Source organism: Staurois parvus, unplaced genomic scaffold (genome assembly GCF_062004578.1).
Source record: "Staurois parvus isolate SC_StPar_1 unplaced genomic scaffold, SC_StPar_1.0 ptg000114l, whole genome shotgun sequence".
In the NCBI taxonomy this organism is placed as follows: Eukaryota; Metazoa; Chordata; class Amphibia; order Anura; family Ranidae; genus Staurois; species Staurois parvus.
In genome coordinates, this window is record NW_028317910.1 from 8,012,020 (window position 1) to 8,037,990 (window position 25,971).

The following is a 25,971-nucleotide window of genomic DNA, read 5'->3' on the forward strand; positions in this document are numbered from 1 at the left end:
TTTCCTTTTGTAAAACACTCTGTATCACAGATCCATAACAATAACACAAAGGTGTGTCCATAAAGTCTATTACACTCCTAGATATTAAACTAACCACTCAACAGTGAGAAAATGAAGACACGCTCCATATAATTGCAGCAAGGGACTGAATCCACTCAACAGTATATGGAACACACCCTCCTCTTGATCCTTTCTCATACACCTTCAATCAGGGATCCACTCGCCCTCCAAATTTGAACTGTTAACTGAATAATCAGTTGGTATGCTTTGAATCCCCAGAGCAGTCACCGACTTCACTTACCATTCTCCATCAACCATTATGAGAGACAAGGTCATGGCACAACATGTTTATTAAAGGCACTCATGTAGCACAGTGCTGATTCCCATTACTGGAAAATAGTCACCCAAACTTTCTTGGATACATAGAATATAACCGGTTACTAACATTTATAGGTAAAGTTGATCCAGTGAATATCCGATTGCCTCTCAGGGGATCACGAAGAAATTTTTTCCCCTGCAGAAGCAAATTGGATCATACTTTTGTTGGATTTTTTGCCTTCCTCTGGATCAACTGTGGGTGTAGAATTTAAGACTTTTTTTTTTTTTTTTTTTTTTAATGGTTGAACTGTATGGACTTTTTGTCTTTTTTTTTTCTCAGCCAGACTAACTATGTAGACTAATTTAGTTTCTATTCAGATCAGTAGAGGCCTCTAGGGAATGATGTCACAAGGCTTAGGCTCCACCCAAGTTGTTTCTTCAGTAGACATCATCAGGAGCAATGTACTGTCTGACATAGACATTGTCAGGAGAAGTGTACTGATATGAGCTAATGATGAAATGGGTTGGATGGAGCCTAATCCTGGTGATGTGATTCCCTAGAGGCCACTTGTGGTCTGAGTAGGGAATGCTGCATTCCCATCTTGTTCGATATTGTATTTTTTAGATAGGGTTTGATTACATATATTTATATTGTTTAACAGGGTGGTAGATATAGTTTAGCCCCATCTTTATTTTTTGGTGTTTATTTGACCATCTGCACTGATATTTCGGAAAAACTACTGTCAGCTGCTGTATAGGAAGGTGATGTATTCCATTGTTTAACCACCTCCCGTCCGGCCGTTGTATATAAACGGCCGGATGGTGGCAGTGCAGGGGCGGTTGGCCATTTATAAACAGCCTCCCCGCCCCCTGCTTATGCCCGTCCCTGGGAGCGTGCATCACAGCCTTGTACCATGTGATAAGCTGTGACCAATCACAGCTCACACAGCAGTTCTCAATGGCTGCAAGAATGCAGCCAGAGAGGAGGAGAAATTATTGCTTTTACAGCCTTTATGGGTGTAAAAGCAATCAGTGTAAAAAAAAAAAAAAAAAAAAAAAAAAAAATCACCCCCCACAAGTAGTACAGTGTCACCATGGTGACAATGTACTGCTAGGGTGACAGTATGTTAAAAAAAAAAAAAAAAAAGATATAAAAAAAAAAGTTTAAAAATTATAATTTTTGGTTATAAACTAATTTTGGGTTAATTTTTTTTTTTTTTTTTACTAAAAAGATAATGTAATACATTTTTGGTCAAGATTTATGATGAAAGTTTAGCAAAGTTTTATAAGAAGCGTTTTTTCAAAATTTTTGGTCTTTTAATTTACATAGCAAAAAAAATAAAAATCCCAGTGGTGAATAAATACCACCAAAATAAAGCTTTATCTGTCTCAAAAATTGCTAAAAAAATTCATATGGGTACGGTGTTGCATGACCGCGCAATTGTCATTCAAAGTGTGATAGCACTGAAAGCCGAAAATTGGCCTGGACAGGAAGGGGGTAAAAGTGTCCGGACTTGAAGTGGTTAAGCAAAGAATTTTTGTCATACAAATGTTTTTAATACACCTTAACACATTATTACACATTTTAATCAGGGTGGATTGATTTAAATCAAACTGATTTAAATCACTAGTCAGTAAGGCTTGATTTAAATCCTAGTTTTCTACATAAAGACTAATTCTTGCTGGTATAACTTTAATATGCAAGTAGATGAAGATTTTTAGAATAACAACTTTTCATATTCGTTTTTTTATCCTCAGTTTAATAGGTTAATCATTCATATTTGGACAACTTTTCTGTTGTACTTAGGAAGGAGAAACATAATCATTACCTTAATAATAACAATTTAAATAGATTTATTCAACTGAAACCATAACATTCCAGCATATATTATTTGCTTAAACAAACATCCATGTTTGGTAACTAATTTGGCTAAACAAAATATATATATTTTAAGAAACTTAGACTGTCAGCCCCTTTCGCTTTCTTCTTGTGCAAATCTATTCCACTCCAAACAATCAGAAAAATATTGTTTCTATTCTATTCACTGAACTTCTTGAAACTTAACACTGAAGGGGTTAATTCTGTATTCATAGGTTTGTAGAAGTTAGGATTAAGGTCTTTTTCTTAACTCTGTTCATGTTATAACATTTTTGCTGTGAAGAAGAGGCATGTGATCTCCGCTGAGTCAAATTCAGTTTTGAAAACTGCAAAAGTAAACCAAGCATCTGTGATAGTATCTTGTAGGCAGAGAAACTGCCCAATAATCTTACAAAAACCTCTGGAAGAGCATGACATTGTGAATGGATTCATGGAATTTATTTACCAAAAAAATTAAACATATACAGCCTTATTCTACATAATTAAAAAACTAATCTTTATTTCATGATGGAATAACCTTTGGATAGTAATATATGTTCCTCAAAAAGCATTTTATTTAAAAAAAATCCGATTTTAAATAAAAAAAATCTGATTTAAATAAAAAAAATTCTTTTTTTTTTTTTTTTTTTTTTTAAATCATTGATTTTTATCCACCCTGATTTTAATACACATTAACACATGCATGTTATAGACATGTAGGGCACAACCCTTTTAGACTTGAAAGTGGGGCAATAAAACTACTCAGACTTTTCTGATCAAGGTCTGGTGATAATAAGTCTGCTGCAGTAAGGGGGCAGCACTACAATTAGGTGCCATGCAGCCTGTTCATTGTGTACTTGGCTCTTTTTCTGTTCACTTGAAATGTACTAATGCTGTGTTCTAAATCCAGGTGCTAAAGCATTGTTCTGGTTCTGCCAGCACTGCTAGTAAAATTCCAAATATGAAATCAAAATCCATTCTTGCCTATAACTTTTTCATGACCAGAAGCCATTGAAGACCAGAGAGCCTAGCCAAATTTTACCAGCATGTGGGAACTTGGTGTGGAGAATGGTAATGCACAGAGCAGCCCTTTACCGCCTCTCTTGGGATCCTCACCAGCACTTTCCTCCTCTTGTCTGAATGTCCCCATAGCAAGCTGTGTGCTGTGGGGCGGCCACTCATGCAGGCATGCTCCCACACAAACAGTGTGACTCGGCCCTGCTCACAGGATTTGATTGACAGCAGCAGGAGCCAATGACTCCCAATGCTGCCCCTGTGTCCTGTAAGAAGAGGAAGAGAATGGGCACAGTGCTGGATCGACATAGGACTCAGGTAAGCTCTCGGGTAACATTTGCAGGCATGATTCCCTGTCCAGAAACAATGCATGATTAATTTACAGATTGGGTTTAGAAATGGTTCAAATAACAGGCTGATCAGGAAAATGGTAACAGAGCTTGGAAAATGTCCCAATTGCTGTCTTCCATTGTATTATGAATGGTGTGTGCTATGTCCTTATTACATTTTCACATCAGTCACTTGAAAGGATTCAGCTAATGGAATTGGGACTCAGTAGTTACTTTTGTAGGATCACCAAAAATACATTGTCCCTAATATGACTTTGTTTTCCTCCTCTCAGAATGCGTCTCCAGATGACGCTCCCACCTTTCCACAAGGGAAGAGCCCTCTCACACGGGGACACCATGCACAGACCACCCACGGTGCCCCTGGACCAGGTGAGCAGTTGCCAGCATTTATTTTAGTCATTTATACTTCACCTATCTGCCAACATATTAAACAGAACTGTAAAGCTAACCTATAATTTGGATAAAAGTGAACAAACACTACTGGCAATCCTCTAACCCGCCTGGATCCTGGGCACACACCAAACAGGCATGACTTTTTCTTTGACTTGGACCAAGCTTCAACCAGGTGCTACAGAAATGTCCAACAAGTTTGGTATATTTGGCCAAGATTCACTATCCGCACAAGAAGCATACCAACCCTCCTCCTTGCTTGTTTAAGTTTTTTTTTTTTTTTTTTTAAGGTTTCTTTACACAGTCTAAAAATGTATTGGTAGGTTATCCAGCTTCTGCCCACAATTGTTGGCCTAACTTTTGTGCTTCCACGTATAAGTGAATAGCTCAGTGTTCTCTGTACAGCACTGGAAAATGTGAGCGCTATCTAAATGTTTAGTCATAAAAGTGTGACTATAAAGAGGACATTAGAATGTAAGCTTCTCTGAGCCAATCACATCATTCTCTGCACCAGTGTTTTCTGTACAGGAGTGCAGAATGTAACAACCATATACATAAATCGGCCATCATATTATGACCATCCACCACAACATTAAACCACACACCTAATATTGAATAGGTCCCCCTTTTGCTGCTAAAACAGCTCTGATCCATCGGTGCACGGACTTTAAAATAACATCCACATGAGCGGCAGGACCCAAGGTTTCTCAGCAAAGCCTTGCCCAAAGTAACAAACTGCTTCCGCTGGCTTGCCACCTTGTCATAGAGCATCCTGTGCCATTTGTTCCCCAGATAAGTGGCGCACATACCACCTGGTATCCACAGGATGTAAAAGAAAACATGATTCATCAGAGCAGGCCATCTAATTTTATTGCTTCTGTGGCTGAGTTATGATGCTCACATGCCCAATATAGGCACTTTTGACTGTGGGTCAGCAGGGGCACCCTAAATGGTCTGCAGCTACGTAGCCCCATACACAACAAACTGTGATGTGCACTGTGTGTTCTGACACCTTTCTATCAGAATCAGCATAAACGTTTCCATCAATTTGAGTTACAGTAGCCTTTCTATAGGATCAGACTACAGGCCAGCCTTCTCTCCCCACATGCATCAATGAGTTTTGGCCATCCATGGCCCTGTTGCCAGTTCACTAGTATTGCTTCCTTGAACCACTTTTGGTAGGTCCTGACCACTGCAGACTGGGAACATCCCACAACTGCAGTTTTGGAGATGCTCTGAATTGGTTGTCTAGCCATTACAAATTGGCCATTGTCAAAGTCGCATAAAGCAGAACTCTGGTTAAAAATGTTATTTTCCCATACAGTGGGGCTGTGCCTGCACTGCATTGGTTAAGTGCTTGTTTTGTCTAGGGGCTCATCTAAAAGCTGTACTTACCCATTCCTCCAATCCTCTGGAAAACCGTGCTCCCCAACATCCAGCGGTGGACTGTTCCTGCCATCCTCCCGTGCAGATCCGGTCTGTGGGAGTGGTGACGTCAGGTACAGCCCATTCACAAGACTGCTAGCGTATGAGGGTGGCAGGAACGGTGTGGACCGATCTGGGGCTCGGAGGATCGGCGAATTAGGTAAGCATATCTTTACCTTCTGAGCCCCCAGACAAAAAGAAGCATTTAACCCATGCAGTGCGGGCACAGCCGCACTGCATGTGAAAATAATAATTTTGCTTGGATTTCTCTAAATCCTTACACATGTTCAATTTTGTTTTGCGTTCAGCACATCAACGTCAGGAAACGCATGTTCACTTACTGTCTAATATATCCTACCCAATTTCAGATGCTATTATAATGAAATAATCAGTATTATTCACTTTACACATCAGTTCTCATAATGTCATGGCTGATGAGTATAAATGTATAATAATAGTGTGTGATTGTGGAGAAATGTGGAAATATGTCACTATTCAGAATATATTAATAAAATAATTGATGGTAACTATGTCTCAGTGAATTGTATACTGTACCTTTTTTCTGCACTGCCTGACATTAGGATTATGTTTCACATTTCCTTGGTTTTCTCCTACAGACCTAGAGGAATGGACTTGACAGATTCAGTCTTTATGAAGTGTAGATGGAAAGGGAGCCCACCAGACCAAGTTTTCATTGCCCATTCTGGGCCAGTGTGCCTTCTGGGATTCCCTACCAATGTGGCCTAATCTTGTGGAACTACTGCAGCCCCCCCTACGAAGTGACCTCTTAAATAGCAGCCCTGTATGCGGTTGGATAACACTGAATTGCTCCGTGGGGGCCGGCTCATAGACAGCTATTCTCAGGAAGTGAGGAGCATGGTTTCACTGCCTCCTCTGTTTACAAGCTATGTCTTGCTGCCTTCATCCACACGTTTTTTTCCCTGATGTTTGTGCTGGAGTTTTTTGCCTTTTCATGTTTCTTTCTGGGATCTTCTTCTTTTGTTTTGCAACTAATGTATTATAAAGCATTACGGATCATTCCTTCCCCGGCGATATTGTGGGTGAGCAAAATAGACTTTGCCCAGTGACGAGATGGATTCAGTCAATTTGGGACCAAGAAAATATAATACAAGTTGCCTTTTGTTTTTCATGGGTACGAGAACTGGTACAGTAAATTGGTGGTATGCTTAACTGAATGTTATGAAATGTTTTTGGTAAGTTTTCTCTTAAAACAGGTTTGAGTCCAGTAACAAAATTTTCCACATTGCAATTGTTTACAGCTAGAACATTTGCAAACCAGGAGCTTTGACAGCTGTAAACAAAGTGATTCATCATTGCTTAAAATGTCAAATGAGACCGCACATATGGGGGCTGAGTTATTAAAACCAGAAAGTGCAAAATCTGGCGTAGCGGTCCATGGTAGCCAATCCGCTTCTAACTTCAGCTTGTTCAATTAGAAAAAAAAACTGGAAGCTGATTGGCTACCATGCACAGCTGCACCAGATTTTGCACTCTCCAGTTTTAGTAAATCATCCCCATGATATTGTTCCACGGTTGTGTGATCAGCTAAAAATATCAATGAAAAATACAAATGATCAGTGATGAATGTAAACTGTTGATTTTACCATCAATCTGTATAGCAGCTCTGCACAGGTATTTGAGTGAATAAAAGCAGTTGGCAAAACTTTATAGAAGAAAAGTCAAAATGAATAGAGTGTTTTAAATACATTAGTCTCTGGTTTGAGACTTGATTGGTTTATCATCACTATGATATATCAATAGGTGTGTGGCCACCTTAAGAGAGGCAGATACAAAAAAGCGGTGATAATTTATGGGGCAATGGAAACCCAAAAACAAAAATGTCATATATTGCAGCTGACCAGTCCTTTTGATCTGGTGGCATTCTTCTTCTCCGCTTGTTTGCTTCCTCCGCCTTTCCTCTTTAAGAATTGGCACTTTTTTTGGGGTAAGGGGGGGACCTTCTCCCACTTCCGCCCGGATTGCCTAGGTGATCCAACCGGAATTTAACCCTCTTCGCCTGCAGCCTTCTGGGACACATCATGTGCAGTAGGAAGCCAGCTATAAAGCTGCAACACTTCACAGCAGTTTCCCTTAGTTAAGATGCCAGAGCCTGGACCTAAAGACCATTGAAGAAGCATTTCGGGTGAGGACAACGATGAACAGGTAAGCGTCATTATATAAAAAGTCAGTAGCTACAATATTTGTAGCTGCTGACTTTTTTTTTTTTTTAGGAGGGGGGGGAGGAGTCTGGGCCTCCTCTTTAATGATCATCAAGTTGTATCCTCAATGAAAAAAATTACAAGTAGAAAAGGTGCATTTCTGCAGCCACCACATCTAAGGACTGTTGAGCTGCAATATATTATGAAAAAGGTATTTTACTCCCCTCTTCGGCAGCCTGTGGCCCTTTCTCCCTCAGTTTTATTGATACAGCCTTGCTAAGCATTCAACATTTCCAGGAGATGCCAGTGTCCCTGACACTCCATGGTTTCTTCTCCAGGACTCAGCAGTGACGTAAGGGTCAGAGGATGAAACCATGGTTTGGAATTTACATTTATTTACAGATGTATGCTACACAACCCTCTGCTTTTCCTCCTGAGTAATTAAAAACATTTAGTTAGATTTCCTTTTGTTGGGGAACTGCTGTTCAGCATTCACTACAGAAATGTTGGATGCCGAAGAGACTGCTGCCACCAGCTGCCAATGAGGTGTGTGTGGAACACTTCTTTTCCTGCAGGCAACTTTTGACCAGTTTTTAAAAACTTTACTGAGTCACTTATCCAAAAACCAGTGACCGAAAAGTAGAGATGCTGAGTTGGCAGTAGGGAAAATGTCCCACTGTAGATATGTTTTACTTAGACTAGACAAGGCGATTTTCTTTAACAGAGCTAAGGTTTTGGACTTGCTCCATTTAGTCTAAAGTATTTCATATTTCATTTTTGTTCCCTAAAATGTTTAAATGTTATTGTTATACTGCACAAAGTACAGCAACACTGAACCATTCCATATCTGTACAAAAGCTGGGCATTATCTTAATAGAATTGTTTTTGGCCGGTATGCACAGGTGTCTTCCTGGTCACTGCATTGTCCTTCTGTGACCAGAATGTCACCTGAGTATGTAGGTAAATGTGTCCCTCCCGGGCCAGAACTCCCATATCTGATGAAGTTCTGCAGTGTTTACATATATCTGAAAGCATCATTGCTCAACTGGAATGTGTTTTTTTCTTTTTTGTTTTTTTTTTTTTGATAGCATGCAGAGATTAGAACTTTTATTTGTGTCTCTATCAAAGAGCTTTTTCTATGAAGTTTTAAATGCAGGCTGTGTCCCCATTATACAGCGAAGGAAATAAGTATTTGATCCCTTGCTGATTTTGAATGTTTACCCACTCGCAAAGAAATGATTGGTCTAAAAATCGAATGGTAGGTGTATTGTAACACTGAGAGACAGAATAGCAACAAAAAATTCAAAAGAAATGCATGTCTAACAAATGATGCACTGACTTGCATGTTCATGAGGGAAATAGGTATTTGATCCCATTCACAAAACATGACTTAGTACTTGGTGGCAATCACAGAGGTCAGACGTTTCCTGTAATTGGCCACCAGGTTTGCACACATCTCAGGAGGGATTTTGGCCCCCTCCTCTTGGCAGATCCTCTCCAAGACATTAAGGTTTGTTGACTGATGTTTGGCAACTCGAACTTTCAGCTCCCTCTACAGATTTTCAATCTGATTAAGGTCTGGAGACTGGCTAGGCCACTCCAGGACCTTAATGTGCTTCTTCTTGAGCCACTCCTTTGTTGCCTTGCCCATGTGTTTTTGGGTCATTGTCATGCTGGAACACCCATCCACAACCCATTTTCAATGCCCTGGCTGATGGAAGAAGGTTCTCACCCAAGATTTGACGGTATATTGCCCCGTCCATCGTCCCTCTGATGCAGTGCAGTTGTCCTGTCCCCTTAGCAGAAAAACACCCCCAAAGTAAAATGTTTACGCCACCATGTTTGACAGTTGGGATGGTGTTCTTGGGATTATAGGCAGCATTCCTCCTCCTCCAAACATGGCGAGTTGAGTTGATGGAAAAGAGCTTGATTTCGGTCTCATCTGACCACAACACTTTCAACCAGTCGTCCTCTGCATCATCCAGATGTTCAGTGGCAAACTTCAGATGAGCCTGGACATGTGCTTTCTTGAGCAGAGGGAGCTTGCGGGCACTGCAGGATTTCAATCCTTGTCAGCATAGTGTGTTACCAATTGTTTACTTGGTGACTGTGGTCCCAGCTGCCTGGAGATCATTGACAAGATCCTCACGTGTAGTTTTGGTATGATTCCTCACTGTTCTCATGATCATTGACACTCCACGAGGTGAGATCTTACATGGTGCACCAGACCTAGGGAGACTGACAGTTGTTTTGTGTTTCTTCCATTTGCGAATGATTGCACCAACTGTTGTCACCTTCTCACCAAGCTGCTTGGCGATAGTTTGGTAGCCCAGTCCAGCCTTGTGTAGGTCTACAATCTTGTCCCTAACATCCTTGAACAGCTCTTTGGTCTTTGCCATGGTGGAGAGTTTGGAATCTGATTGTTTGATTGCTCCTGTGGACAGGTGTCTTTTTTTTTATACAGGTAACAAAATGAGATTAGCAGCACTCCCTTTAAGAGACTGCTTCTAAATCAGCTTGTTATCTGTATGAAAGACATCTGGTAGCCAAAAATTCTGCTGAATGATAGGGGATCAAATACTTTTTTCCCTCATGAACATGCAAATCCGTGCTATTCTGTCTCTGTGTTAAAATACACCTACCATTCGATTTTTAGACTAATCATTTCTTTGAGTGGGCAAACTTTCAAAATCAGCAGGGGTTCAAATACTTATTTCCTTCACTGTAGGAGATTCCCCTCTCTTCCTGTTATGATATCCCTTATCTGGAAAGGAAGTGAAGGGATATCTCCCTAATGGGGACACAGCAGTCCTTTAACCCTACCACACCACAGTCAAGACTGTATTGTGGATTGTTTAGGATATACTATGCCTAGGCCTCAGACTGAGAATATTCCATGTACAGGTAATTTGGTTTCAGTGGAACTATGGAACAGTGTCCTAAAGTCTCTTGGTGACATCTAGTCTGCTGTCAGCTTAAAGCAACCCTGTTGGGATACAAACATTCTGCTAAACGTTCCCTGCAAGAAAGGAGATATTTTGCTCGCCTCTGTTGCCGCCTACATCCCCTCCATTCCAGAACTGCACCCTTCGTAAGACACTTCTGGAAATGTCGGATGTCTTTGTCCATGCAGCACACTGTGACTCCTTCCTCCATCCTCAGAGGATTCCACAGCATGCAGAGGGGGGACCCAAGCCACCAGAGATGTGTGTTTAAGAGCTTCTGCCTAATGCAGGATGCTTTTGTAACCTGACAGGGTCTCTTTAATGTTTCTAGCTTGCATTGGGAAAATAACTGCAATTATTTTCCAAATAAATTGAACAAGTGTATTTTAACACCATTAACAAAATGTGGATCTTGTATATAAGAATATCCCCTCCTTGCATCTCCGGGCATGTGATAGAGCACCGTGGCACCCATCCCACAGGGTCCAAAGTCCATCACTGGAAGCCGAACATTTCCTTATACAACATAGTCTTCAAAGTCTGCCGGACTTTACCAGGCCTCCCAGAAAATGTGAATTATATTTATTTGCTTTTGGTGTTTTTTGACTTTTTTTTTTTTCACCTTTTTGTATATAATGCTTATTGTTTCTTTTTATATCAGTTTTGTCCACACAACCTCCAGTTACCTCAGCAATTACGTGTGTGATACATTTGTATTTGTTTGGTTTTTTTTTTGTTTTCTGTTATGAAGTTTTTTGATTGGAAGTTTTGTTTTGTACCATGAAGAAAAGAATGTAAATCAGATTAGATTTTTGTCACTGTGAAGAGATTTCCTCTGTATAAAATAAATTCTTAGAATAAATTGATTAGTTGACTTTGCTGGATTTGTCTACTTTGAACTTATTTGTTCTCAGACTATTTTGCAATAAGAAGTGTCAACAGTTTTGTCATAGTTGATAATATTTACAATGTTTGAAGATAATTTGTTAAAACTTACAAAATCACTGAAAATGCAGTCTGACCCTTCATAGAGATTGGTGACATCACTGAGAATGCAGCCTATCCATTCACTAAAAACAGTGACATCACTGAAAATGCAGTCCATCCATTCACTAGAGATAAGTGACATCACTGAGAATGCAGCCCATCCATTCACTAGAGATAAGTGACATCACTGAGAATGCAGCCTATACATTCACTAAACAGTGGCATCACTGAGAATGTAGCCTATTAATTCACTAGAGACCAGCCATCACTGAGAATGTAGCCTATTAATTCACTAGAGACCAGCCATCACTGAGAATGTAGCCTATCCACTCACCATAGTTGCCAACATTTAAAAAAAATTCAAGGGACTTTTTTTTTTCTTTTTTAGGCTGTGCATCTATCAAGTCATTGTAGGCGGACAGTTACTTTAATTAGTGGCAAGTCATTGGTACAAGAACCTATTTTACAATTTAATTTTAAGTGTAGGAAGATTTGTCATAAATACAGCTAACAAGGTATTATTCTTTAATAAAATGATGCATGTATTTATCTAGTTAAACTTTTAGTGTGTACAGTCCCTTTGCACATGGGCCATCGCATTTCTTTACCACCAATCCTTGGATTTTGGTATGCCTGGGAGGTACAGGTGAAATGTCCACCTTTGCTGCCTGTCAGTCTATGGCAGGTTGAACTGTGTTGCAGCTGGACAGGGCTGAGCACTGTACCGAGTTGTACTTGTGTTTAGGAGTGAATGCCCAGAGTGATACTAATGTTGTGGGCCTTATGTGCCCAGGACAAATGCCCGCACCGCACATTTATGTTCCAGACATTTGTTCCTGGGTGCATATGTCCTTAAACATTAGTACTGCTCAGTACACTGTCCAGCCGCAGTAGCTTTTTAGCATCTCGTAGACCTTTTATTGGCTTCCGGCAGTGGAGCTGGACGGGGCACCTGTGCCTTCCACCTGCACAAATGTGCCAGATCCTCGGGTGCAGAATCTAAACTAGGGATGCACCGAAATTCCGGTGGCTGAAATATTTTGTCGGGCGAATTTAAAAAAGCACCGATACAGGTGCTGAAAAAACCCCGCCCCTCGCCGCCACCCGTCCGCCATCACCTGCCCACTGGCCGCCGCTCGGTAATTCAGTCTTACCTGAGAAGCCATCGATCCCAGCACTGGTCATAGAAATGGGTAAAGGAAAGATGGCCGCCACACATCTCTATGCCCTTGGAGGGCCGGAGCAATGTCACTTCCGGTTCCGGCCATTTTTTTTTTTTTTAAAGCACTAGATAAATGCATTTTTTTGATCCAATGCTTTACATTGCAGAGGAGAGATGTGGGGTCTTGTCTCTACATAAAGAGGACCTGTCACTGCTTATTCCTATCACAGGGGATGCATGCATTTCTTGTGATCAGAATAAAAGTGATTACAATTTATTTTTAAATGGAACAGTGCAGAAAAAAAAATTAAATAAATTAAAAAAAAAAAGTTTAAAATGCCCCCGCCCCCCGTGTGCACGTAGTGGTAAACGCATATGTAGGCCATGCCCACATATGTAAATGGTGTTCAAACCACACACATGAGGTATCGCCACGAACGCAAGAACAATAATTCTCGCACTAGACCTCCTCTGTAGCATTACACTAACCTGTAGAAATTTTTAAAGCATCACCCATGGAGATTTTTAAGTACTGCAGTTTCATGCCATTCCACGAGTATGTGCAATTTTAAAGCGTGAGTATGTTGGGTATCTATTTACTCGGCGTAACATCCTCTTGCATATTTTACAAAACAATTGGGGTATATATTTTTTTTTTTCAATCAGTATTTTTTTCCAAAAAATATATATTCGTTTTTAAAAAACTGCGCATTTCGGTTTTCGGCCAAGTGCATTTTGAGTTTTCGGTTTCATCACCAGAAATTCCATTTCGGTGCACCACTAATCTAAATGCCCAGAGAGCATGGAATTGCACTGTAGGGAATTCTGAATCCCATAGAGCTCAGTTGGAAATCTCTAAACCAATAGACACCATCCTTGGACCCACAACATACTCTTCAATGTTATGTTTCACAATGGAGATTCGCACACAAAACCTAAAGAACAATTTTGAAAAATAAAACAGAATATGGACTGAACGCTAAAACCTTGTCAGAGCTAACCTTAAAGACCTTCATTAAAATAGTCAGAAACTGCTTGGACAATAAACACTTTAGTCAGGAGTATGTAATGTACAGCACAATATATAGAGTACAACAGTCAGCACTATTGTAATGCATAGAGTACTGCAGCCATGTGTTATGGTGATTTAGTAGAGGACTTAATCATCCAGTGCTTATCTGTTCCTGTCCTAATTTATGACGCTAGCTTTGGAATGTGCACACATTGGAAGAGACTCATGCTGACACACAAGTTCAGTCTATGAATACTTCTAGTTTATTATAATGAGAAAGTGAGCTTATATATGCAAAATGATGCAAGAGTCATGTGAGAACAGCATAAGCATTATATTAGTCTTTGATTGGTCATTTCCACATGAAAACAATCTCCATCATGGTATAGGTGTGATCTTCTTCCAGGCCTTATCTTATAGGAAAACAACATTCCTTTGTTACAAGTTGGCACGGTGGGAGGGGGGCAGTGTGTGTGAGCAGACATTTCTTAAGCAAAGATTTCTTATAGTACCACAAAGCCCAGCAGGCAGAAAATATTCACACAACATATGTATTAAAGTATAAAAGTAAATATTTATAAAACTTATAGAAATAGCGTATATATATATATATATATATTCAATAGGAAACGAAATAGGCATTTTACCAAATCCATCACAATGGTTCCCTATGTACTGCTGGTCAAGGGGGACAAATGCGTCAGATCTGTGGTCAGCAGAATGAAAAACTGCTAAGCCTAATTTTTCAGTTAGAGGAAAAAATGCCTGCTATTTGTGGTCCATGAGAGGAAAAAAAATGCCTACTATTTGTGGTAAGTGTGGGAAAAATAGCCACTGTCTGATCAGGGAGAGAAAAAAATGCTCCTCTCTGCAGTCAGTGGGAGGGAGCACAATGCTTGCTGGGTACAGTGGGGGCAAATTGCCCATCATCTTGGTCAGTGAGAGGAAAAAATGCCCATCTATGGCCAGTGAACATGTGAGGCGGTGAGATGGACAGCACGGGCCTTCAACTGCTGGCTGTCTGTCCTGAGAGGTATCTGCCTCTTTTGAGCATTAAAGCCACTAAATCTGAGTTCTGGTAAGCAGGCTGGGACAGGACAACTGGCAGTGGGAAAACTTGAACAGTGTGGGCAGTGCAGTGTCAGGCCCGGGTGCAGAGATCGGAGACAAGTGCCTTGAGTGCCAGCAGTAGAGACACATATACCTCACACTGTCTTCCAGGGGACACCAGAATTAAAGGCGAGATTGACAATCCAGGACAATTTTATTAAATGTTTATTGCAGTTTAATGTTTCAATTGTTCATTGAGGTGTACAATGCATACCTGCCAACAGTCCTAGATTGTGAAGGACTATCCCTTCACTTTAAATCCCTCAGTCCCATGTGCAGAAACTCCTGCTGTCTAAGTTTCACCAATTTAGTGCACTAGGCAGAGAAAAGCTGGGTATCTATGTATAGAAATTCAGCTGGTACAACAGGAACTTGCCAAATTTCGATCTGTCTGTACCTCTCTATGTTCAACAGAAGTTGATCCTTAGATTGGCTTCTGTTGACCAGTCCTGCTGGAAAACCAGCATTTAAGTCCCAGCTGTCAGAATATTTTAGTGAAGTGGGAGAGATCCCTGCATCCACATTGTATGGATGCAGGAATCAGAGTTTTTTTTTGTTCACTGGTTGAACATAGAAAAAAACTGTTACAGTTGTCCCTCCCCTTTCTGTCTTTGTAGGAGGAGTTACAGTGAGCTGATCAGAGGCAAGACATCAGTTCTGGCATCATGCATAAGTATGTTTTTTTTGCACGTTGTCACACTTCATGAGTAGGGCAGTCCATTAATTTCAATGGGCTGCTCTATGTGCAGCAAAGTAGCTCATGTCACCTTTTTGAGCTGTGCTTGTTCTGCTCATTAGATTCCACACCTTCGTGCACATTTTTGGTTTGCGAAAACATACTTTTTGCTTGGCATGTTTGGGGTGTTAGTAACAATAAATAATACTACATATGTGACAAGCATTTTTTGTGTTTCATGTACATGTGAAAAATTGCAAGATTTTGCACAAGTTGTTGCACTATGCTAGTGTAAATGGGGCCCTAAGTCACAACCAAAGTCACAAACTACATGCACACTGGCTGCAGCGGACAAAGATCCCTCTGTGCGCTGACCACACATGGTTGGGGAAGTCTCAGCAACATTGCTTCCCGCAGGTATAGGAGGTGAGGGGGACATGACTTTGACAGAGGGTAAGAGGGCACAGAGAGAGAAACTGGACTGCAGTGTGGGATTTATATGGGGGTAATTTATTTGTAAATCTAGTGTTCTTATCCTAATTAAGAACCCAACATTTTCTTCAAGTATAGAATAGTACCTGTTGATCCTGCCAGAAATCCAGTGTCCTGGTAGCTTCATGTGCACTGATCTGAAATCTCACAAAATGTTAGGGTGCTTCTCTATAGATGCAGTACTGTGAGTGGGCATTGTCACCCTAGGACAGGAAGTGTGTTACTGGCAGAATCACCAGATGAAAATAAAGAGAGACTGCCGTAGAGCAGCCTTTTTCAACAGAGTGGAACCCTTGACGTAACTTTCCGGTCTAAGGGAACCCCTGCTAAAAATGGCTTTATCTACAATTCATGATACGTTAGTGTGATAGTCAGAGGTAAGAATGCTACTTACACTTGTGGTCATTGGGAAGAATTACCCCCTTACAGATTGCTAAAAAGATCAATGGTGTGAATGGGAACTTACTTGAGTGGCAAAAATTGCTCATTGCTCAAGGAACCCCTGGCAACCTCTGGAGGAACCCTGGTTGAGAAACCCTGCCTTAGAGTGTTTTAATAGCCAATAGCCGTTTAGTGCTGATCCTTAGAGCTTCAAGTGGTGTCATGGCCCCTTACATTGAGTGTCCCCCATCAGCCTGGCCCCTACATAAAGTGTCCCCATCAGAGTGCCCACTTACATCAGGTGTCCCCACCAGAGTACCCCCATAATTCCAGAACCACAACCAGAATGCCCTCATATATCAATTTCTACCATCAGAATACACCCATAGATCAGCTGCCCCCATCAGATTGCCACTTTACATCAGGTGTCCCCATCAGAGTACCCCCCGTACATCAGGAACCCCATTCAAAGTACGCCCATAGATCAGTTTCCCTCATCAGAGTACCCATATAAATCAGCTGCCCCCCATCAGAATATCCCCCTAGGTCAGTGACCCATCAGAATACCCCCATAGATTAGTTGCCCAATCAGAGTACTCCCATAAATCAGTTGCCTTCATTAAAATACCCCATAGATAAGATCCCATCAGAGTTCCCCCTTACATCAGGAATCACAATCAGAACACCATTATAGGTCAGTTGTCCCTGTCGGGGTACCCTCATAGATCAGTTGCCCCATCAGAGTACCCTCATCAGGGCACTCTATAAATCAGTTATCCCTATCAGAATATCCCCCTTGGTCAGTTGCCCCTTCAGAGTATTCCTATAGATCAGCTTCCCCATCAGAGTACCCTCGTAGATTAGTTGTGGCTCTGGAGATGTGCTCCCCCTGAAGGCAGCACTGCTTGGGATTTGCATCCCCTGCAGGTAGTGCAACTAACAATGTGCACCACTAGGATATAGTTTGGCTCAGGATCTGCACCCCCCTGGAGGAGGAACAGTTGAAGATGTGCAAATCCTCAAAGGAGATACCTCTGAATAAGTGCGCCCCTTAGGGACAGTGCCGTTCAGAATATGCACCCCTAAGAAGTGGTGCCTCTGGGGTTTAGCTCCCCAAGGGGCAGTGACATTAAGGATGTGCACCCCCTGGAGTAGGAGCACTTCAGGATGTGCGTCCCTCAGAGGTGGTGCCTCTGAGGATGAGCACCCCTTAGGGGCACTGCCACTCAGGATGTGCACCCCCTGGAGGTGGAGTCATTCAAGATATGCCTCCCTCAGAGGTGGTGGCAATGGAGATCAGCTTCCTTTAGGGGCAGTGCCATTATGGATGTGCATCCCCTCTAGTTAGAGCAGTTCAGATTGTGCACCCCTTAGAGGTGGTGACTCTGAGGATGAGCTCCCCTTAGGGACACTGCCATTCAGGATGTGCATCACTTGGAGGTGGAGCCGTTAAGGATGTGCACCCCTCAGAGTTGGTGCCTCTGAGGATAAGCATCCCTTAGGGACAGTGTCACTCAGGTTGTGCACACTCTGGATGTACAGGATGTGCACCCCTTGGAGGTGGTGCTTCTGGGATGTTCTCTCCTTAGGGCAGTGTTTCTCAACTCCAGTCCTCATGGACCCCCAACAGGTCATGTTTTCAGGATTTCCCTCAGATGAAACAGCTGTGGTAATTACTAAGGCAGTGAAACTGATCAAATCACCTGTGCAAAATAATGGAAATCCTGAAAACATGACCTGTTGGGGGTCCATGAGGACTGGAATTGAGAAACACTGCCTTAGGGGAAGTGGTGTTCAGGATGTGCACCCCTTGGAGGTGGTACTTCTGGGATGTTCTCTCCTTAGGGGAAGTGCTGTTCAGGATGTGCACCTTCTTGAGGTGGTGCTGTTTGAATGTGCGCCTCTCAGAGGTGGTGGCTCTGGGGATGTGTTCCCCCTAAAGGCAGCAGTTTCACTCAGCATGTGTGTCCCTTGAAAATAGTGTTGCTTAGGATGTACTACCCCTGGAGATGGAACCACTGGGGATGTGCTAATTCTAGAAGCAGTGCCATTCAGGATGTGTGAGCCTTGGAGTTGATGCCTCTAGGGATGTGTGCCCCATGGATATAGTGTCACTCTGCTAGCGCTGATTGTAATGTGCATCCTATAGAGGAACTGTCACTGTGTGCCCCTTGGTGGTAGTGCTGGTTGGGATATGCACCACATGGATTTAGTGCCACCTGGGAGTGTGCACCTCCCAGACTTGATACCACTTGAGATATGTGCCTCCTATATTTGGTGCCACACTAGATGCGAGCCCCATAGGGGTAGCATCTGTTGCAATATACGTCCTGTGGAGCAATTGTCAATATGTGCTCCTCCTGGTGGTAGAGCTGACTGGAATATGCATCCTAGTTAGTGCCAAATGGGGTGTCTCTGTTTCCCGAAGAAGTGGATCCTATTGCCCTCAAAATGTGTCAACACCATCATGTGACAATATCATGGAAGTTGGATCTATATACAACTAGCATTATGTATATGCAGTGGGTATAGAAAAGAATATTTCACTTGGATGTTATAAGTTGCATTGAGTAAATATAGCTAGATAAAACAAAAACTGTGTTTGTCTTCATTTCAGGCTGCAAAGCAACAAAATGTGATTATTTTAAAGGGGGTGATTCTTTTCTATACCCACAGTAACTAAAGGGCAAAAAATGTACCGGCCTTTTATTTTATAAGAAATTATAATCATTTTGTTAATAAAATAAAGACATTTTACCAAATAAATGACACTTTGTGGGTTATTTACTAAAACTGGAGAGTGCAAAAAATATGATGAAACTCTGCAAAGAAATCAGCTTTCAGCTTTTATTGCCACAACTTAACTGAACAAGCTGATGTTAGAATCTGATTGGCTACCAGGCACATCTGCACCGGATTCTGAGTGCACCAGTTTTAGTAAATCTCTCCCTTTATGCGCTATGTATTAAATCCCAGAGGTTTTTATGGTTTTCTATTGATTTGAATTGTATATCCTTTTACTGTTAATATGCTTCTTTTACTAAAAATAGCACCTTAATTTTTCTTGGAATAATTGTGGTGTGCACAAGAAGTATAATTTTGGTAAAAAAAATATTCAGGACAAATTGGAGAATGAAATGAATACACCAAAGACTTAGCGACAATTCACTTAAAATGACTGGTAGTCAAGCAAGAAAAAAAAAAGAAAAAAAAAAAAAGAATTCACCATAAGATGGGGTGACATCACTGAGAATGCCGCCTGTCCATTTACTAGAAACCAGGGACATCACTAAGAATGCAGCCTATCCATTCAACAGACACCAGTGACATCAGTTAGAACAGCGGTTCTCAACCTGGGGGTCGCGACCCCTTTGGGGGTCGAACGACACTTTCCCAGGGGTCGCCTAAGACCATCGGAAAACACATATTTCCGATGGCCTTAGGAACCGAGACACCGCTCCTTGATCCGTCTGCAGGTGTGGGCGGGATGACATGCCGTCTCTGTCATCTGGACACACCCCCGGGATCAATCCTTCCTCGTCGGTGATTGGCCGCCGGAACTGTAGCTCAAGAGAGGCACACAGGCGGCCAATCACCGGCGAGGAGGTGGAGCTTGGAAAGGAGGAGCCGAGCGGCACCGCGAAGCACGAGCGAGTGAAGAGGAGGAAAGCGGCCGGAGAAGGAAGCCATCTGACTGGTAAGTGTTTGTACCATGGGAGAGGGAGGGAGCGAGCCCAGGCTGGAGCAGGGGTCAGCAAGGTAAGTATCATTGGTGTCAGTGGGAGGAATAGTGCCCAATCATTGGTGTCACTATTACCAATGATGGGGCACTATTCCTCCCCCCACTGACACCAACGATGGGGCACTATTCCTCCCACTGACACCAACGATGGGGCACTATTCCTCCCACTGACACCAACGATGGGGCACTATACTTCCCTCTGATACCAACGACGGGGCACTATTCCTCCCACTGACACCAATGTTGGGGCACTATTGCTCCCCCTGATGCCAACGATGGGGCACTATTCCTCCCACTGACACCAATGATGGGGGCACTATTCCTCCCACTGATACCAATGATGGGGCACTATTCCTCCCACTGACACCAATGATGGGGCACTATTCCTCCCACTGACACCAGTGATGGGGCACTATTCCTCCCACTGACACCAGTGATGGGGCACTATTCCTCCCACTGACACCAATGATGGGGCACTTTTCCTCCCACTGACACCAGTGATGGGACACTATTCCTCCCACTGACACCAGTGATGGGACACTATTCCTCCCACTGACACCAGTGATGGGACACTATTCCCCCCACTGACACCAATGATGGGGCACTATTCCCCCCACTGACACCAATGATGGGGCACTATTCCCCCCACTGACACCAATGATGGGGCACTATTCCCCCCACTGACACCTATGATGGGGCACTATTCCTCCCATTGACACCAACGATGGGGCACTATTCCTCCCATTGACACCAACGATGGGGCACTATTCCTCCCCCCACTGACACCAACGATGGGGCACTATTCCTCCCACTGACACCAACGATGGGGCACTATTCCTCCCACTGACACCAACGATGGGGCACTATTCCTCCCACTGACACCAACGATGGGGCACTATTCCTCCCACTGACACCAACGATGGGGCACTATTCCTCCCACTGACACCAACGATGGGGCACTATTCCTCCCACTGACACCAACGATGGGGCACTATTCCTCCCACTGACACCAACGATGGGGCACTATTCCTCCCACTGACACCAACGATGGGGCACTATACTTCCCTCTGATACCAACGATGGGGCACTATTCCTCCCACTGACACCAACGTTGGGGCACTATTGCTCCCCCTGATGCCAGCGATGGGGCACTATTCCTCCCACTGACACCAATGATGGGGGCACTATTCCTCCCACTGACACCAATGATGGGGCACTATTCCTCCCACTGACACCAATGATGGAGCACTATTCCTCCCACTGACACCAATGATGGGGCACTATTCCCCCCACTGACACCAATGATGGGGCACTATTCCTCCCACTGACACCAGTGATGGGGCACTATTCCTCCCACTGACACCAGTGATGGGACACTATTCCTCCCACTGACACCAGTGATGGGACACTATTCCTCCCACTGACACCAGTGATGGGACACTATTCCTCCCACTGACACCAGTGATGGGACACTATTCCTCCCACTGACACCAGTGATGGGGCACTATTCCTCCCACTGACACCAGTGATGGGGCACTATTCCCCCCACTGACACCAATGATGGGGCACTATTCCCCCCACTGACACCAATGATGGGGCACTATTCCCCCCACTGACACCAATGATGGGGCACTATTCCCCCCACTGACACCTATGATGGGGCACTATTCCTCCCATTGACACCAACGATGGGGCACTATTCCTCCCCCCACTGACACCAATGATGGGGCACTATTCCTCCCACTGACACCAATGATGGGGCACTATTCCTCCCACTGACACCAATGATGGGGCACTATTCCTACCACTGACACCAATGATGGGGCACTATTCCTACCACTGACACCAATGATGGGGCACTATTCCTACCACTGATACCAATGATGGGGCACTATTCCTCCCACTGATACCAATGATGAGGCACTATTCCTCCCACTGCAAAATTACAGTTATGAAGTAGCAACGAAAATAATTTTATGGTTGGGGGTCACCACAACATGAGGAACTGTATTAAGGGGTCGCGGCATTAGAAAGGTTGAGAACCACTGAGTTAGAATGTATCCTATACATTCTCTAGAAACCAGTGTATGGGTGGGGCTTAAGGTGCCCTAGTGGGGACACCGTGGAACTGCACTCGCTAATGCCTAAACCATAGGCAGGGAGCTGAGCTACGGTGAAATCAACATTAAGACAGATCTCCCACCTCAGAAGCAAGCAGCAACTTGCACAGTTAACTTTTTTGGAACCTGTGACCAAATTCCTCACTCTAAGCATTCTGGACACAGCTATTTAAAGAGAACACCATTTCCCCAGGTGTGCAGCATTTATGAACCATATACCGCAGAGCCTGTACCAGTCTCCACCATTCCTGTCACCTCACTCTCAGTGACATGTCTGACTGTTGCTACTGGGTACAGGAAACAGACTTATACTGTAACTACATGTTTGTTCTCCTCCCGAGGCCTCACAGCATCTCTCGCTCCTGTGACTCCGGTCTAAGTCCCTAGGCATTCTGTGCTGCAAGATCGGTCCCAGTATGTGGGGAACCAGTTGCTAGTGACGGGGCCAAGCATAACACCCCTTCATTACCAGAGTAACCTTAACCCTTGCCTGTTACCCATTCCTTGACAGTTTGGATGCCCTTGGCATTTGATACAAATACAATTGCCCCTAGCAATGGTAATATAGCCCACATTAGACGGCATCCTACATGCTGGAGTCTCGAGGGGTGACTGAAAAGTTCTCAGCCTACCCCTAAAGCATTTGTCTTGGCCCAATTTTATTTTTGCTACTCATAGTACATATCTTTGCAAGGTTCCATACCAAATTTCTCACTAATAGCTTTTTCTTTGTTTCAGTTATTGAAGACTGAAGCGCAGAAGGTCATCATTGTCTAAAAGATGGAGAAAGTGAGCAAACGTACGTACTGTCATCACTGTATACATCCTATGGTCCTGTTCCACATCTTGTTAAGATCATATGAAGGTCTTTATCCATTCAATTGCAGGTTCACCTGCATTCATTTACTGTTTCTCTCTATCTACCAGCAGAAAAGTATGGTGCGGCAGCCCACTCCACCAAAAATCCATCCCACATTGGACTCATATCTGCTTACTAATAGTTTACCGTGCATACACCAGTCATTCGATTACTAGGAGCCTGTTCCGACAATTTTTTAGATAAATAATGCAAACCGTGTTTATACAGAAAAACTGAATGTAGAATTCTAAGGCCCCTTTTACACGGGCATTCCATTTTTTTCATCAGCTCAGTCATGTTTTTTCAAATAAAAAAAGAATCAGTTTCTCATCAGTTTCTACATCCTTTACCAATGTAAAAAATGGACTGTTTGTCCGTTTACATCCATTCTTCGTCCATTCTGGTTTTTTTTTTCTGTTTCTTTAAATGGAAGAAAAATAGGCCTTTCTTCCGTTCAAAAAAAATGTTAACGGATGCGAACATTAACGGATGTAAACAGATGATCATCAGCTTACATCCGCTAGTCCATACATGGGTGTCAGTTTTTCATCCATAAATGGACAGATGAAAAAACAGACATATGGAACGCCCGCGTGAAAGGACCCTAAGGCCAAGTCATAGCTGACCTATGTTGTGGCCTGTGGGAGATATGATAAAACCAGAGTAGGATAATGTGCCACCTGACCCATTTCCAGTAGAAAGTCAGTAGGTCTAGTATAAAAGAAGTCGGGAAGTCAGGAGGAAAAAATGGCTTCTGAATGGAGGACTGATGGCTCTAAAGGTTAAATGCAGAACGAGGTGTGAGGTAAAATGGACACTATAATGCAATTCAGCATTCCCAGTAAATAACAGAAACCCATTAGTGCCGAGGCTGTGTGTTTGTGGATCTGAACTTCTCTGGGTCCAGTTGCAAACAATCCGCAGATGGGGTAAACCATGAATGGCAATTGCAAGCAATGCTAGGCCATTAACAGTCAAGGAGCAAGAAACAAAAAGGGACCTGAGGCGAAGTCATAGCTAAACTATGCTGTGGCCTGTGGGCGATATGGTCAAACCACAAATGATAAACTGCTGCAAGAACCTAACCTGTGTTCCTAAATCAATAAAATCCCCCAAGAATAGTGTTGCGCTGCTCCCTAGTAAACCACAAATGATAAGCTGCTGCAAGAACCTAACCTGTGTTCCTAAATCAATAAAATCCCCCAAGAATAGTGTTGCGCTGCTCCCTAGTAACCCAAAAAACAAACTAAATGCCTTCCTGAGCATCAAACCCAATGAGTATATGAATAGATCTGTGAAACAAATAAAGTCAATAAGAAAACTGGCTGAGCCACTAAATCCAAATGATAAATGAAACAAATCAAAAGTAAAACATAATCACAGTAGCAATAAACACCTGGCCAACCTATAATAAAGACCTCTCCAAGCTGAAGAATATAGTGTAAAAAGCAACAAGAATAATAATAAATATGTGAAACGTATATCAGAAATAAAATACAATCACAGTAGCAGTAAACTCCTGTCCGACCTATAACAAACACCTGTTTGAGCTGAAACATCAAGTGTGAAAACCAACAAAAACAGTAATAAATCATTGTAAAATAAATGCACAGCTGAGCAATCAACCGCTCAATGGAAAAAATCAATGATGAATAAAGTGAATGCTCAATTGGACTAGATATTCACCTTACCAACTGTTCCATGTCTGTCATCCCTCTCTGCCAGTCCCTCCACTGGCATCCCATTGCCCAGTGAATAAAATTCAAAACATTAACAATAACATATAAAGCCGTTTATAACTCTGCCCCACATTACATCACCAATCTTGTCTCCAAATATCACCCAAACCATCCTCTCCGCTCCTCCCACGACCTCCTGCTCTCTAGCTCCCTTGTCTCCTCCTCCCATGCCCATCTCAGGACTTCTCCAGAGACTTCCCCATCTTCTGGAACTCTCTACCCCAATCTATCTGACTATTGTCTGCTTTGTTCACTTTTAGGTGATCCCTGAAAACCTATCTCTTCAGGGAAGCCTGTCCTGCCTTCAGCTAATAACCAAATCTTTTCATTCTCCCATCAGTTCATCCCCAAAAGTTATTACCTTTTGTACCACTAGCCCCTCCTTCTTAGATTGTAAGCTCCAAGGAGCAGGGCCCTCCTAACCCTCTTGTATTAAACTGTATCGCTGTATTGTCTTTCTTTATATTGTAAAGCACGGAGCAAACGCTATGTAAATCCTGTAGTATAATATTATTATTCACAAAAAGTACATAATGGAAAAGAGAAGCAACTATACTAAATATATACAAAAGGCGAATGGTGAATGACAATTGTACTTCATTAAGATGTATTTATCATTCATCTTTTGTATATACAGTTGTGTTCAAAATAATAGCAGTGTTGAAAAAAGTGAATAAAGCTCAAAATCCTTCTAATAGCTTTTATTTCCATACACACAAATGCATTGGGAACACTACACATTCTATTCCAAATCAAAACATGAAGAAAAATATATCAAATTTGTGTTGTTCCTCTAAAAAAATTGAAGAAAAGTGAATATTAGACTGTTCAAAAAAATAGCAGTGTTTGTATTCTTCTTTACAAACTCAAACATTCACTATATAAACTGAAAAATGTTTGAAGATTTTGCTTTCCTTTGAATCACTTAATGAATATTTAGTTGCATAAGCACTGTTTCTGTATAAGCACTGCTGTACATCTGTGTTGCATGGAGTCAACCAACTTCTGGCACCTGTGAACAGGTATTCCAGCCCAGGATGATTGGACTACATTCCACAGTTCTTCTCTATTTCTTGGTTTTGCCTCAGAAACTGCATTTTTGATGTCACCCCACAAGTTTTCTATTGGATTAAGATCCGGGGATTGGGCTGGCCACTCCATAACGTCAATCTTGTTGGTCTGGAACCAAGATGTTGCACGTTTACTGGTGT

The 25,971-nt window shown here is 42.5% G+C and overlaps 2 protein-coding genes across 2 annotated transcripts in view; both read left to right on the forward strand.

The window, feature by feature from the left end:
• CECR2 (CECR2 histone acetyl-lysine reader) overlaps nt 1–7,033 on the forward strand; it is an 85,745-nt gene extending 78,712 nt beyond the window's left edge. The window contains exons 17-18 of the mRNA XM_089671847.1: nt 3,813–3,909; nt 5,973–7,033. Coding sequence (XP_089527973.1) covers nt 3,813–3,909; nt 5,973–5,978 — 103 coding nt within the window. The 3' untranslated portion in view covers nt 5,979–7,033. The remainder of the gene's footprint in view (nt 1–3,812; nt 3,910–5,972) is intronic.
• Nucleotides 7,034–7,477: 444 nt separating this feature from the next.
• Nucleotides 7,478–25,971, forward strand: part of SLC25A18 (solute carrier family 25 member 18) — a 73,801-nt gene continuing 55,307 nt past the window's right edge. Inside the window, exons 1-2 of the mRNA XM_089671845.1 lie at nt 7,478–7,539; nt 22,901–22,961. The gene's annotated coding sequence lies outside the window, so the exon portion shown is untranslated. The remainder of the gene's footprint in view (nt 7,540–22,900; nt 22,962–25,971) is intronic.